Source organism: Carassius gibelio, chromosome B10 (assembly GCF_023724105.1).
Source record: "Carassius gibelio isolate Cgi1373 ecotype wild population from Czech Republic chromosome B10, carGib1.2-hapl.c, whole genome shotgun sequence".
NCBI classification, from domain to species: domain Eukaryota; kingdom Metazoa; phylum Chordata; class Actinopteri; order Cypriniformes; family Cyprinidae; genus Carassius; species Carassius gibelio.
Window position 1 is genome coordinate 19,995,851 of NC_068405.1, and position 16,072 is coordinate 20,011,922.

Genomic DNA, 16,072 nt, shown 5'->3' on the forward strand with positions numbered 1-16,072 from the left:
TCACGTTTGCACTAAACCAATGAAAAGCGGCCGGTGTCAACGCTTCTGATGTCACCACTTTAATCTTCAGAATAATCACCGAAGCGCACAATTTGCAGCTTTTACGACTCCTATATAGAAATGTAGGATAACAGCACGATAAATTACACATTTTGATGCCTAAGAATTTTGATACATATAATTCAACTTCAGTCCATTAAACATAGCTTATACTATAGATTGCTATCAAAATATTTAACTTAAACATTTCATGCATTTATTGCATTCGTAGCCTACATGTATGTGTGTTCGTATGAGGGTTAAATTGATGGTTAAAGAATAAAAATAAGTAGCTCGTAAGTCCCCACCGATAGCAAAATTTGTAATTTCTACTACTTTGAAGATTAATTAACTAAATGCATAATAGTACTAATAATAATAAATAAAATAATAATAATACAACTATATACAGTACATTTACATATACAACCAATAATCTATCCCCACTAAATGTATTCATTTTGTATTTCAATGTGAATATATTCCCTCTACAACCTGACAGCAAATGTGCTTGTGCACCTCGGTGCAGATCCGGCATCTCCCCTCCTAGAGAGTCAGCATGCAGCCCTCGACTCGCATACAGTAGATTCAGATGAACACCAGTGCAAAAGCTTTACTGCAGCAGAGCTTCTTGGCATAAATGAAGCGTGGATCAATTGAATCTTTAAAACAGCAGCAGGGACATGCCTCACCAGCAAAAGACCTAGAGCCTGCCTTGATGAAGAGAACGGTCCTTAATAAGCGTATATCTTAATAATTTGTATATTAGCATGTGCATTGATTGTGCAAGTGTAATGGAGGGGGTGGGGTGCAGTTTTATCCTTCGCTGCAGCATAAGAGCTTGGGGAGAGTTCCTGTTTGCATGCTGCCACCCACAACACAATTTCAAACCGTTTTGGGGCTTGGTGCATCAGATTCACATACAGTCTTTATAATCGCTGAGCAGCGAGTTTGGTTATCACAGATGTTATCATCTCTCTCAACAGATGAGCTACATTAAACACAAGCTATTCCTCTAGTGCCGTGCAGGATTAAAGCAGCTAGAGCGACGCAACTGCCAGATCAGAATTGTGACATTTCTTTCTTTGTTCCTGGAATTCCCATAATATTTTTTATTTGCTGGCTTACTAAATGACAATTGATTGCCTTCCATTAACGTAAGCTGGAAGACCAGTTTTAACAGAGACATTTTAATGGAGATTGGACATTTTAAAAGCAGTCCATGGTGTTCCATGGAAAAAAAACATGAACCATTTTATCTTGTTTTTGCATTTCCAGCACTTTAAAGAAATAATTCACACAAAATGAAAATTTGTGGATAATGTACTCACCCTCAGTTCATCCAAGATGTAGATGAATTTGTTTCTTCTTTGGAACAGATTTGGAGAAATTTAGCATTTGAGCACTCACCAATTGCAGTGAATGGGTGCCGTCAGGATGACAGCTGATTAAAAAACATCACAATCCACGAGTAATCCATTCAATTAACAATCTTGTGAAGTCAAAAGCTGTGTGTTTGTATGAAACGAAGACATTGTTGAAGTGTTTGTCCAAGTGTTGAGTCTAAAATCCATAATGTTTCCATCAGTGAAAAGTCCACCAGCCCCCCCCCCCCAAATCCCCCCCCCCGTTAATCTCTCACATTTAAACCTGTTTTGAACTGTTTGTCACTTGTAAGTGGTGCCTGATCTGTGCATATTTTGTTGACTTTTCCACTGGTGAAAGAAATATTATGGATGGAGGACTTGAAGTTAAACAGATTTTAATGATGGTTTTTTTATTCTTAAAAAATGCTGCTTTTTTATCATTTATTTGATGGATTAGAGTCGTGTGAATTACTTGAGGATTAGTTTTATCAGCTGTTTGGACTCTCATTCTGATAGCACCCATTCACTGCAGAGTTTCCATTAGGGAGCAAGTGATGTAATGTTTTTTTATACTAAAAATAATAATTATTATTAATGTTAAATTTCTCCAAATCCTTTCCGATGATAAACAAGCTCTTCTACATCTTGGATGACCTGAGGGTGTAAAGTTTTTGCAAATGTAATTTTTTTTTTTTTTTTTGCTAAACTGTTCCTTTTAATTCAAATCACAGCTCTGCAAAGGTTCACTGCCCTTTTCTTTACATTAGAGGTTTGTGTAAGTAAGTAAGATCAGCAGAAACGACTGGCTGTGTTCAAAGCATGCAGTCTCTAGAATTTTCCTGGTTGATGTTGAGTATTTGACAATCCATAACAGTCATCCTGCCAAACCTGACAGCAATAGCACATTACAGTACATATTCAAGGAAATGCTTAATTAAAGTCTACTTCTCGTGATTACTTTTCAGCTATCCATTAGACTGACAAGGCTTTGAGAATGGTTAAGCCTTAATTAAGGCCATTCCTGATAGGCTGTCAATAACCATTAGCAGAATCCTATGAATCATCTCCAATGCACTGCTGGCACAGAAACTGCCTACACTAAGAGCATGAGATAGAGGAGGAGGAGGAGGGGAAACGTTCACTGGCATTGATAGCTTGGCTTATATTATAGTGAACCTACTTATGTCTGAACCCTGTAACTACAGAGGAAACGCCTCTCAGACCTCTGCCCATTGTTATTCTGTCATTGCTTGTGCATATTATATACTGACTAACAATGCAATCTTATGGCATTTCATAATTACTTTAGGCTTATGTGGATAATTCATAATATACACTCTTATTTCCATATCTTTGTATGATCTGCTTGCAAGATCATGTAAAAATCATGTCAAAAGATGTTAAAAAATTACACAATTTGTGTAACACTTAAATTTACACATTTTGTGTCAATATTAAATAAAAATGTGTAGAAAAGAATAACCTCTTTAACACATTTAGTGTAGTTAAAAAAACAACACAACTTGTGTATTAACACACATTATTTAACACAATATGTAGACCGGACGTCCGTTATTTAAATTAGGTATTGTGACGTAAGGGCCTTTGAACAGAATCCAGTCAGCCCATAGTTTTTAGTCTTTAATGACAGCGACGTGACATTTCTTTTTACTTCTGTATTGTTGTAAGTAAAATATCGTATTAATATCATAATCGCTACATTATGTTAATCGACTAACCCTCGCGTCAAAACTGCTCGTCAAAACCACCTTTTTACTACGGAGGAGACGACTCGCGCCATGTCCCGCCGACTGGAATTCTAGCACGATTCCTGAGGTATGTAACTTACTTGAAATCATATTTTACTTACATTTATTAACAAAAGCAATGTTTCCTACTGCTATCCTTTTAATACCGTTTTAAACGGGCGGGCACAGCGAGATTTTGTGTCAATAACGTTAAGCTGTAAATTAGCACATTAGACACGCAACTTCACGTTACTGTAAATCAATCAGTTTTCTGTTGGTTAGCGCGGTGAAAAGAAGATGGACCATTTTCTGTGTTCACCATTCAGGTAAGCACTGCAATAAAACTCACACTAAATCATTAATCATACTAAATCAAGCACTCTTTAGTTTATATTTTAGCATTATTTTGATCTTTTATTAGGCTGAAGACTCTACCATTGCATTCACTGCAGAAGGCTAAATCCTCATTTGGATTCTTCCTCTCTATGGATCTCATCATCTTTGGACAGAATTTAGGATATGTAAGTATTAAAATTTAAATCTGGTATAATTTAGTTTACAGTTCAGCTGAAATGTTTGTATGTTATTGACAAGCTGCAGAGACCGTTATGGTAAGAGGTGGATCTACATGCTTAATTTGATTCACATTGAATGAAATAACAACTCGTGATTATGTTTTCTGACTTGATTCATGCAGTACCATGATGTGCATATTTTAATACTCTCTACGTCTTAATGAATGTGCCTGTGTTTTTTATCTTAATGACCACCCAAAACACCCTAACTGCATAGGAATGCACTAAAAAGCATTCAGAACATGTTAGCAACCACATAACACCATGGTGGTGAGTTTTGTATTGTCAAACACCACTTGTTCTTCAAACAATGTAAATTATATCAGTTATTTTTAAGCATTATAATGAATAATTATCCTACATTATTCAGTGAGGACTTTACATTTGCCTCAATACAAATCATGAACTTGCACCTCATTTTGACTTTCATTAGCTGTATGCTGTAATGGAGCGTTCAATTTACAGTGGGCTCATTTGAAGTAAATGGTGATGCTGAATCGCCCTGAATTATTACTGGTCTCCCGGAAAGCTTGAACATTTTTGTTAAAAGAGCAAGAGTTGTTCCTCATTCCAAATAACTCCATGGAAACATGTAGAATACAGTTTATATAGGCACTTACTAACTAATGATGCAAATTACTGAATCGAAAAATGGTGGAGTTGTGAACACCGATCTTCAATGCTGACGAGAGAAAGAATTTGATTACAGTATGCCTGCATTTTTATTGGATTAGAAAATGTAGAATAAACTAAAAACGGTTTACATGATGCACTGCATGAATACTAATCGCAAACAGACCAATGAGAACAGTGCAGTTCAGAAATGTAGTCTTTATACGTCAATGGAGCAAATGACAGAAAAGCTGAAATCTATTCATTAAATAAATTTTTGGTTATATACCAAATCTAAATATATTTAACGAGCTTATGAAAATGGATGGATGGGGCTTTGGGATGCATTAGTGATTGTAAGGATGGGATGAGAGCCCACCATTATAGGTCAAATCCCAACCACATTAAGCTCAACATTAAACCTTAATGGAAAAGTTTGCCAAAAAATAAAAATTTGAAGATTTGGAAAAAATGAGCATCACCAGTGGATCCTCTGCAATGAATGAGTGCCATCTGAATGAGAGCCCAAACAGCTAAAAATATTGCAAAGATCTATACAATACTGACAAGACTTCAGTCCATCAATGAATATCTTTTGAAGAGAAAAGCTTTGTGTTTGTAAAACATTTTTCTGTTGCTTACAGTTAAATAATTTGAGTAATGTATCCATAATATTGCTTTTTCTAATATAAAAATTGCACTGATCAAGCACTGTTTATAAGCAAAAACAAACAAATCTGTCGGTGGCCAGAAATTATGGTTAATTGATGGACATTTCAATCATATGGAAAGTGATGTTTGGACTCTCATTCTGACAGCACCCATTTACTGTAAAGGGTTGATTAAAGGGGTCATATGATGCTGCAAAAAATAACATTATTTTGTGTATTTGGTGTAATGAAATGTGTTTATGTGGTTTAAGTAAAAAAAAATAAAAAAAAAAATAAACATTTTCCACATACATTATTCCACGTACATTATTGTTTCTCCTCTATACCCACCTTTCTGAAACGCATAGATTTTTACAAGACTCATATATCTGAAATGGAGCTGAAGATCTTTGCCCGAGCCCGATGGGACCTGACGGATTCGGTCGGGTTTGGGCTTAATTTTATATCATCTTACACTGCGCTCCGGTTTGCGAGGGAAACGGGCGGTCATGTGATGTTTCGATTAGCCCAAGAAAGATGCGAAAATGGGTGCCGAGTAGGTGAAACGGAGGCTTGCCTTTGGCGATTACGTTTTGGTTGCACCAGCAACTTAAACAAAGTCTGAGTCGTGGAAAAGTTTTGACCATAATGAGAATAATGCGTGAATAATGATGCACCATCAGTGAGCGCAAGAACGCGCTGAAGACATCTACAGTGGATTCAATAATTTTCCTCCACAAAACATGTAGGCTTAGCCTAATCTCTGTGAGTAAAGGTTTTTTAAATGATAACTAAATATTCATTGAGCCTAAAATGAATAATGTGGACAGAGTATTTCCGATAATGTTGCCATTATTCTTTTATTAAATGTCAGCTGCTAGTGGCAAAGCAAACCCGGCGGAGCCTTTAACTTTTTCATTATTGCCAAATACCCATCTTATTTAAAAAAATTATCTTAATTTAATTTGTTAAAAACTACTCGTTTTTATTGGTGCGTTGGTCTATAGGCTAAATTGAGCCTATGTCTATTTAGAGTGCTGAGATGTTAAGATGTTACAGAGGACTTATTTTATTTCTTTATTCCAACTTCCAAGTGGTCTAGTCTACATTAGTTATGAATAAATTATGTTAAAACATGTATAAATGACTCATTCTTGACAAAAGGCAAAAGAGCTGTGTGTGTGCGCACATTTGAATAATGTCGGGCTGTAAACGGGTTTTGGCTTTTAAAAAGCTGTCAATCAAAATGTACTTGTCGGGCTCGGGTCCTGTCAGGCCTAACTTTTATGGCCCGATTACAGCTCTAGTTTGAAAAGCGAGGTGTGCTCTGATTGGCCAGCTATCCAGTGTGTTGTGATTTAGCCAAATACCTTAAGCACGTGGCGGAAGTGGCTTTAGTCTTTGAAACTTTACAGATCTTCTTTATGCACCAAGAGCTTGTAACACTCCAAAGAGAAACGAAAAATTTTAATCGCATCATATGACCCCCAAATTTTCATTTCTGTACAAACTATTCTTTAAGGCATTATAAGAAAAATCCACAATTGACATAATTTCTCTAATGAATTTTTTCTGCATTGGCCTACTGATCAGCATTGCTTTTTGGCTGGAATTACAAAAATAGCATGTTATTTTAAATAATAGGCAGACAGAAATGGGTCTCAAGTGAGTATGTACCATGCAACCACAACAGAAGCATTTCCATCGGCTTGGTATATATAGAGAGATAAGACAGTTTTGCTACTCTCTGGAGGTTTTATTGTGAGAAAATCATAAATCTTTAAAAGCAAGTTTGTGTGCAAAAGTGATATTTCCTCTCTAATCATTAGATCCTAAATTTTGCCTCAGTCCCAACTGTATATTCTGGCAAGACCACACTGGTGTGTCAATTTTTGTGGTTGCCGTATTTCTGTCTGGTTTTTCTGAAACACAATGGTGGTTCATTAACTCCCAGAGTGCCTTTAGCAAAAGATCCAACTAGATTGTGTGTACAAATAAACTGTGGAGTCTAACTGACTTTAATGCTTCTCACATCCATGATCATTTGCTTCAGGAGAATCAGACCGACTGAATTAAGCAGCTATTCTAAGAGTTTGTTAATAGTAGGCCAAGATCTATGGAGAACTTTACACCTACTCGCTTCTCTGATTATTTCATAACTAACTTTGAAGGTCCATGTTCTCGAAGTGAAAATGATTTTGAAAAAGGTTTGATTTTAATGGCCATTTTATGACTTTATAAGACTATTTCTGACAGTTATTTGAAAGAAATACCACAGTGAATTTAGAGTAGAAAAATATTGGGAATGTCTAAATGAAAGAATGCAAAATATCCCAAATAATTCATTTTATGAACTTGCATAATTTATTAAAAAATGAATTATTATTTATCCAGTAGAGTCACAAATTCTGGTGTTTTGGGTGACGTACCAAAAGAAGTTCCGCAGTATATATATAGTCGGATTTTTATAACTCCTTTTAATCAGATCAAATGATTAATCGTGATTAATAGCATCCAAAATAGTTGTTTGCATAATGTTTGTGTATTGTGTATATATTATGTATATAGAAATACACACACATACAGCATATTTTGTTTAATGCACATACAGCATATTATAGTTTTTGAATATGTTGGCATCAAAATGTGTCAACTCCGAGTGAGTGATTAAACTTATTTTGAAGTCGCGGTGAACAGTTGAGGTTAATAAATTATTTACCTTAAAAATATGATGAAATGGAGCGTGCTGAGTTCCCAGATGAACGTTATAATAAATTCAAACTCACAACAATATGCAGAGTTGGAGTTTGAGATGCTCCATCTAAATTATAACGGTTTATGTGCTTCAGCATTTACTGTGAATGGAGCAGCACTGACGTAGATGTGCTATAGCTTATTTAAAAAACCTTGGAATAGCATGTAAATACCATGCTATATAGCAATTATTTAGTGCCATTTTACAGTACATGATTTGCAGCACCATGGTATTCTTTGAAATCACCAGCTGATACCATCACTACAGCAGCGCTTCACCACAGGGTTCTCCATTATATTTTGCTTCTATTAGAATGAAACTGGAAATGTTCCATATCTGTGTCTTGGAGGTAAACAGTGCTGGTTACATAACAGGAAGTTTATTTGGTGTGGTTGTAATGAGTGGGAGAATACCAACTGCTTGGCCAGCTCAGAGCTGGGTGGAGTGAGGCATGAGGAAGAGGAAGACTCCACAGCTTATAACAAGCCACGGGGGAATGGATCCCAGCCTACAGCTGGCCATTAACCCAGCTTTATTTATTTATTTATGAGCATTCATTATTTTTTAAGGGAAAAGATGAAAGAGGACTAATGTTCACACACATCTACTGCAGATCACTTGGATAAGACTGTCAGATGCACACTGCAGCGAGATGTTCTACTAAAGGAATGCTTGAAAAAGAGAATCCGAGCATTTCTGTCTGTTATCTATATGTCTGTTCATTGATTTTAAAATTTCTCCAGCTTTGTGGCTTCTGAAACCATTATTTAAATATCTTGAAAACAGAATAATTAAGTCAACTTGGATGGATGGATGGACTAAAAAACAATAATTGTACAAAAAAAGTGTTGTTTATTACAAAATAATATATGGCCACATACATGTTATCTATATGTCCTTTTCCCCCCAAAAATAAAATATATAGAAACATCCTTAAAATGAAAAACTGACTGAGTAGCAAAAAAAATAAAAAAAAATGTAAAATTAATTTAGAATGAAGTATAATACATTCTTCTTATCTCTCCTTGTTCCTTTTTTTAAGCATAAAAAGTGAGGTTCATGCTTAAATAATAAAAAAAAAAAGGGATGAAAATCATAAAACTGTGGGGGGGGGGGCAAATCTATTTTGCTATACATTAAAACAGTTTTAAAAACATTTGTTCAAAATTCTTTTCCATTTTATGGATTAAAGTGCCCTTAAAATTCATGAAACACAAGGTCAGATGACTGATTTATGTATTAATAAGGATCACATAGTTCCAGTCCATTTCACGACACTTCATTCTATTATGCCATTTTGGAGTTTAAGTAGTTTCCCTCTGTGGGGAAGTAAAAATCAGTGGTTTAGATGAATTGTTTAATAGCATCCTGCTCTGTGAAGCATGATGCGTCACACAAGATGATCTTCTCTAAACACTTCTGATGTAAAATCTTTGCTTTTAGTTGTAAGTAGCTATAAAACCAGGAAGCAATACTCTCACGGGATGTGTGGTGCCATATGCTGATGATCTTATGATTCTGGAGAAAACGGGAAGATGTTGAATTAAACAAACCTGCTGTGGAAATGCAAGCATCTGATGAATGCGTTATGCACATGCAAGGACTTTAAAATGAGTCATCACTTTTGTCATATTGGTTTATGTAAACAAGTGATTTCCGGCAGATCTTAACCAACCCCTTGACCCCCCTCATTCCGACCACTTTATCTGTTAAAGCCCCAAAACATGCTCTGATGGTGATTATCCACAATGTTCAGTGGGGTCCAAAAGTGAGACCACCAAGAAAATCCTTCCGTGTTCCAATAAATGATCCAGTTGAGGTGAAACAGATCACCATAAGTGCTGATATGAAATCCTTTAGGTTCTCATTTTTCTGTATTTAATCCTAAAATGATGATTTATGTACAAGAGAGAAGAAGAGAGCCAGAACACCTGGGGTCTGTGGAGTCCAACATCTAGACAGATTTAGTCTCTAGAGCATGGTCATGTGGCTGTGGTTACTGTGACCATCATCAAAAAAGTCACCAGGCATCTGAAAAACCAAAGATGTGTATAAGATCTGGAGCATTGGCAAATATGCAAGCTTATGAAGTGTATTGAAATATTCAGTTCAACATGAAAGGTGCTCACAACACATTTTACTTCCATTATGTGACATTATAAAATGGATAGTTCAGGTCCTTGATTCTGATTGGCTGAGCCACCTTTGAAACTGTTGTAAATTACTCTACAAAACAAACACCTTTGTCTGTTGCTTGGCAACCACTTTGTTGCAAACACAACTGATTCTGAGGAACTCATTGTTTGGTGAAAGAATACTGTTTCTATTAATATCAGTACACTTTATTTGCAACATTTTATTTTAGAAAACCTTACTACGTATATGGAATAACCGTTTTATAAAAGCTTTGGTTTACAGTGAATTTATAACCGCTAAAGGGGTTTTAGGAACTCTGCTTTGCATTGTGCCTAACAATGCCCCTGCAACAAAAAAACATCTGTTTTCATTTTGATGAAAGATTATAAAGATCATTTTTCTTTGAAATTGTGTGTACTGATGAATTGCTCAAAACAAGATCATAAATGTGTGTTAAGGAAGTGAATAGGTGAAGTTTTGGTTTCATGTTGGCTTTAAACTGAATTTTAGGTATTACCTGATGTTTGTTAGAGTGGTTTGTGTACCAGACTCTATCAGTGGTGTGTCCTGCAGTAAAGAGAAACACATGATAGTTAATGCTTTCCTGAATCATTACATTAGAAAAGATGTCAGTAAAAGAAATGAAAATGAGAATTCTTTTGTGCAAAAACAATGCCCGTTCAGATTTTTTATTGTGAATGCAATCAATTGCTCTTTGTTTTCCACTTATTTGTATCTTTGAAGTTTTGAAATTTCGGTATTGTCAAGTACACTACAGTTTTGCTTGGTTTATTTTAAATTGTCATTATTACCGTATTTTTGATCAAATAAGAAATGAATATATATAGGATGATACCCCTATGTATGTTTGTTTAGGCATACACACCATCATGCCTGTCTCTATGTCCTCGGTTGTCCCGTCCTCGCACATTTTCTGTGGCAGGCGTCCTATTCTGGGACTGGATTCGTGCCCTGAAACAGGAGTAATAAAGGTTTTGAAAAAAATGTTTCCTCAATTACACATTACTGTGCCTTTTCAAGCACTCTTAAATTCAAAAGACACACTGGAGCTCATGTCTCACCTCCTGAGCTCCTCCTGATAGCTTGACTCTATAGAAAAGAGACAAAAAAATGAGCAGTTTACAATTTAACTCCAGAATTACATCAATAATTTAAGATGCTTGGCTAGTTAGCTAGTTCCAGTTAGCTTAACAACACAATCTGGCTGCAAAAAGCACTTCTCGTGGTATGCACTATTGCAAATAATCTGGCTTGCAATGGAAAAAAATGGGATTCATCATAACAATTACTCACTTTTCTTCCTCCTTTTGCAGAAGAAAAAAATTCCGTAGATGATTAGAAACAACAGAGCCGCAGCACTGAAGGCCACAGTGACCGCGATCAACACCGTCTGGTCTATTTTAGCAAGCTTTACTTGAAAAGAAAGAAATAAAGAAATCATGCTTCCTCTTCATCTTGTGCCAAACAGGACAGCAAAGTTATACAATTAGCTTTAATGATAAAATTAAACTTCATGTGTCTGGATTGGTGTTTGCAGTGCCCTCTAGCTGTTGCTGAAAGTAATTCTTCTGATTTATGGGTGACCCCATTTTAAATTGTTGTGCTAAGTTTAGAATTCTGATTCTGTTTGTGTTTATCCTTAGAATAGAAATTAGAATGTGATCTTCTGTATTTGTTGATCACTTAGAGCATGTTTAATATTCTTACCAACGGTCAGGAAGACTGTGCTGCTGTCCGGTGTGCTCAGGGCTGGTATCTTGACCAGACACTGAACAGAAGAGCTTTTGACGGCAGTGACTGGCAGCGTACAGCTGGAGTTAAACAGGTTTCCCTGTGTTACAGAGCTTGTGTTGCAGGAATATGCCACTCCATCAACAGACCAGGACACGTTGGGTTCAGGAAACCATCCCACGGCCTGACACTGGAACGCCGTCTGAGCGCCTTCCGTTTTAGTCTGATTTCCACCTATGATCCCCACGCTGCCACGTTCTGGAAAAGAACAGCTGAATTATCTCATTGAACGCACACTCTGAGTCTGCCCTAATCACTATGGATTTGAGCGTTTGCTTTAATGACGGTTGGGCCTGTCGTGAAACATGGGCCGCTTTAATTAAGAAGTAGATTATTATTGATTATCTGCACTTTGAGATGTAATTGGATAATTTCCCATGGGACAGCAGGACAGGTGAAAGCAGTGTCTTACAGGTGGGGCTGATAACATCTCAGTTTTGGTTATGCTTTGTGTTGCACTTTGTACTTTTTGTGGTCCATCATAAAAGCACAGACAGATCTTCACTTACACTGCATCAAAGAATGAAGACATTATTTAAATATACATGCTTTGTGGTGCGATACTCTGCTATAGTCTGTGGTTATGTCTACCGCTGATACATTTTCAAGCTGAAATGTCTAATACTAAATAGATTAAAAATAATAATATAAGATTTCCGATCGAAATTAAACAAGCAGAAATGGCAATATAATCTCTTGCAGTTAAAGTAAACCTTGTAAAAGGGTGTAAATATTTGAAGAAAATGTGGATCATGCATCTAACAAAACAAAACCTAAATTAAATTACTTTCAATTTATTTAAAAATCAATTTAAGGAAAAATATAAATCAGTCAAATATTTTTACATAAAAAAAAAAAAAAAAAAAAAGAATATATATATATATATATATATATATATATATATATATATATAGTTCCTTTTGAGATCTTTGACTTAGCAAATCGGTGCATGGTTTGGGACCATGAATGTGAAATTATTAGGGAGTGTGTTTAGGAGAACAATGACTTCTGTTATTTAGCTGATAGATGCTTATTTGGTCCACAAAGGTTGTTTTAGTGCTGATGAGGGCATTAGTTAGTGCAGATGTATTTAAGGAGACCGTCTCTGGGAATGTTCTAGTCTAATTTTACGCTCTGTCATGCATACAATTGCTGTGTAATGCTTAAAGGTTGTAAAACAGATCAGCATATGGATGTATGTGCTGGAACTCATTTAGGCTCAAAGAGGAAGCCTGAAGCAAGAAGGTAGGCGCTGTTGAAGAGTGTAATTTAACATTCAAACCATGACAAAAATCATTAAGGATGAGGCTTTGCACCTGAAAAGCAGTAGTTAACACAGAGCCTTTTAATATACTGACTGTAAACCCAAAGGCAACCTGTACAAGAGACGAACTGAGAGTAAAATAACAACGAGAGATCAAATCATGCAAATCATGATCAAATCATCATATATATGTGTTGTCAACACATTTTACGTCATGTGGCATTAACAAGTGGAGATGAATCATGGCAGAACACTGCTCACCTTGTACAGACAGTGTGGCCTTGCTAGCCGCTCCACCCAAAACCTGACAGGTGACTTCACCCGCATCGTCTCTCTGCACGTTGCTAATTGAAAACTCCCATCTGTAATCTCCAGGCTTTGTGAAGTTTGTGACAGAAACACGATCTGTGCTATTTAACACCCCAGATGCAGAAATGCTGATAACCAAGCGTCCGTTGACCGTCCAGGTCATGGTGGATGGGGGCTGATTTGTGCTGCAGTTGAACTGAGCCTTCGAACCACGGAGAACCGCTGCATTCAGAGGCTGTAGCTGCGCCTGACTGGAGGTCACTGCAGGCGACACACAAGTAACAAATTATTCCAAACAGATAGATCTAGTTATTCAAAGCATGGTTTCTTGTTTTTTTTTTCTCTCATTGTAAATCATGTTTAAAGTAAATGAGCATTATGGAATATTTTGGGGTATATCCCCCCCACCCCCGCAATATATTTTGCCCAGATAGGTTTTGGGTGTTTTTGTTCGAGCAGTAAATGTTTGTGAAATTTGTCCTCCTATCTAAAATGGCCAAAATAAATAAAGCTAAATAAAATATTTAATCCAATATCATCCAATACTTTTCATCCAATATATTGCCATATGTTTTGCACAATTTCTGAACTGACTTGATTATCTCAACTTAATTCATTTAATGTGACAAAATCAAATATAAAACTATTTTGAGAAATACTGACTGGAATAACGTGTGACAACTTGCCCCGGTCTAAATTCCCATAGAAATTCCCATTACTTTCTATGATTGCATTAATTTCAGTGACATTTCCACAATTTTTTAATTCTCTGATACTTCCACACTCAAAAAAATTAAATAAAAAAAAAAAACTTAACCAACTTTACTTAACCATTCATCCATCTGAGACTTGTTTTAAAGATATTTTGCGATAGTTTTACTGGAAAACAAAACTAATATACTTTCTAAGTGTGTGTTTTTGATGCGTGCAGATGCAGTGGGCACCCTGATAAAATGAAAACTCACCCGTAGTGACCAGAAGAAAAAGACCCAGTCTAAAAACATACATGTTTCCTCAGTTATCGTCACACCAGCATCTACAGCCACAAAATAAATGCACATCATTGTGAAACAAGGCAGGGCGACTGATGGGACACAACCCTGAAATGATCAGAATGCTCCGTCTATTGTCTTCAAGTGTCTTTGACATGAAAACTGTGTGTATGCTTTCAGACATTCCAGTCATTCGCTCACTGAGTCATTCAAACTATTTCTATTTGATAATCAAACATATTATAAGGCTTTTCTAAATGTTTCTAACATTACTAACATTTCCTAAAATGCTTCTGTATTATATTATGAACTTATATTATAAAATAATTATTGGCTTTACACTACTACTCAAAAGTTTGGAATAATTCCTTTTTCCCCTTTCTTTTTGGAAAGTTGTTAAAATTTTAATTAGCACAATTACTCAACTATAACTCAAATTAAAATAACAAATAATATAAATATACCACTTATACCTATAAACACTGATGCTTAGGAAGGCTTCATTTATTTGATCAAAAATACAGTATACAGTAATACTGTGAAATGTGAAATTTGGAAGAACTTAAAATGTAATGTATTCATGTGAGTTATTTTTATTATTTACTTATTTTGAATTAATATTCTAATTTAAAAATTAACATACATAGAACATAGTACACAGGTACTAGCTTTCAGATTTTAACACATATGTTCATTTTGTGAACTTAAATGTTATTATAATAAGATCCTGAACAACAGCTTACCTCATAAAAGTCCATTCATCGAGAAACAATCCCAAGTCTTCCTTCATCAGATCATCTGTATCACCTGTCAGCCTACAGAAAGGCCAGAGTTCAGCTGGTTTCCAGTCATGTTGCATATCTCTGCAGATCTTGTGAGGATTTGACGTCACACTGACATGTCAAACAAGGTGGCCTGTCTATCAAAATATTACTTTTGGAGCACATAACCCGTGAACCATCTGTTAAGGTTCACATAAGACTGTGCTTGAAAGTATTCGATTCAAATTTGAAAGACACACCTAGTTTCACAAAAAAAAAAAAAAACGGTTGATAATGTCAACAGCAGTCATTCCTGGAGCTCAGCTGATCGATATATATCAAATCTCTACCACTGTATCTGTACAAAGCCACTTCTACAGGCGATGTTCACTTTCTGAAGGTGTACCGACATTAAGCCTTCCAGAAAATCTAGGGTTATTGAGCAAATCAACTGCAAGTACAGTGTACACAGAAGGATGTACGCAAACAGGTTATGTTCTATTATATATTCTATTATAACCCATGAGCTGTGGTTCCTGGAAACATTGTATTTGGTTTCACCCACTACAAAGAATACAAATGATATTGAGTCAACTTTGAGATGACTAGGTTTGTGCTACCAGCTACTCAGTCAAATGCGTAAAACAAACCAAACCCTTACGTGGAATGCACGAAGGTGAGAAACATACTTCTAAAAGGCTTTATTCAAAGTTACTTACAAAGCATTCAAGCTATACATCTGTACTGCTTTGAGTTTTCCTGAGAATCAAATCGATCACCACTGCGTTACCAGTTGCTGTTATTTTTATTTATTTATTTTTTCTGTGAAAAAAACGAAGCTTTTTTGTGAACTGTAAAATTCCCTGATTATTAAAACGTAGAAATATTTGTTTAAATAAAAATAAAGAAAGTATCCTTTAAAGGATAAATTTGCTTGAAGCAAAACTGGGTAAAATATTCAACATTGATTTCAAATATTTGCATAAATCTTAAACAAAATGTATGCTTAAAACAAGAAAATTTGCCGGTGGAATAAATCACGTAAATTATTA

At 35.6% G+C, this 16,072-nt stretch overlaps 1 protein-coding gene and 1 long non-coding RNA gene across 3 annotated transcripts in view; one reads left to right on the forward strand and one right to left on the reverse strand.

The window, feature by feature from the left end:
- Positions 1-3,015: 3,015 nt before the first annotated feature.
- On the forward strand, positions 3,016-13,721 carry LOC127966027 (uncharacterized). The gene is made up of 4 exons (XR_008155531.1): positions 3,016-3,242; positions 3,437-3,480; positions 3,576-3,675; positions 13,385-13,721. It is a non-coding gene; the product is annotated as an uncharacterized LOC127966027 (long non-coding RNA).
- Positions 8,579-16,072, reverse strand: part of LOC127966026 (immunoglobulin superfamily member 5-like) — a 7,648-nt gene continuing 154 nt past the window's right edge. Inside the window, exons 2-10 of one of the 2 annotated variants that reach the window (XM_052566809.1) lie at positions 15,003-15,074; positions 14,233-14,303; positions 13,220-13,528; positions 11,611-11,892; positions 11,197-11,316; positions 10,965-10,992; positions 10,769-10,854; positions 10,400-10,449; positions 8,579-9,777 (exon numbers count right to left, since the gene is read on the reverse strand). In XM_052566809.1, the coding sequence (XP_052422769.1) occupies positions 9,718-9,777; positions 10,400-10,449; positions 10,769-10,854; positions 10,965-10,992; positions 11,197-11,316; positions 11,611-11,892; positions 13,220-13,528; positions 14,233-14,275 (978 nt within the window). In that variant the 5' untranslated portion in view covers positions 14,276-14,303; positions 15,003-15,074 and the 3' untranslated portion in view covers positions 8,579-9,717. Of the gene's footprint in view, positions 9,778-10,399; positions 10,450-10,768; positions 10,855-10,964; positions 10,993-11,196; positions 11,317-11,610; positions 11,893-13,219; positions 13,529-14,232; positions 14,304-15,002; positions 15,270-16,072 lie in introns of those variants that run through there. The other variant, XM_052566808.1, reaches the window with a different exon arrangement.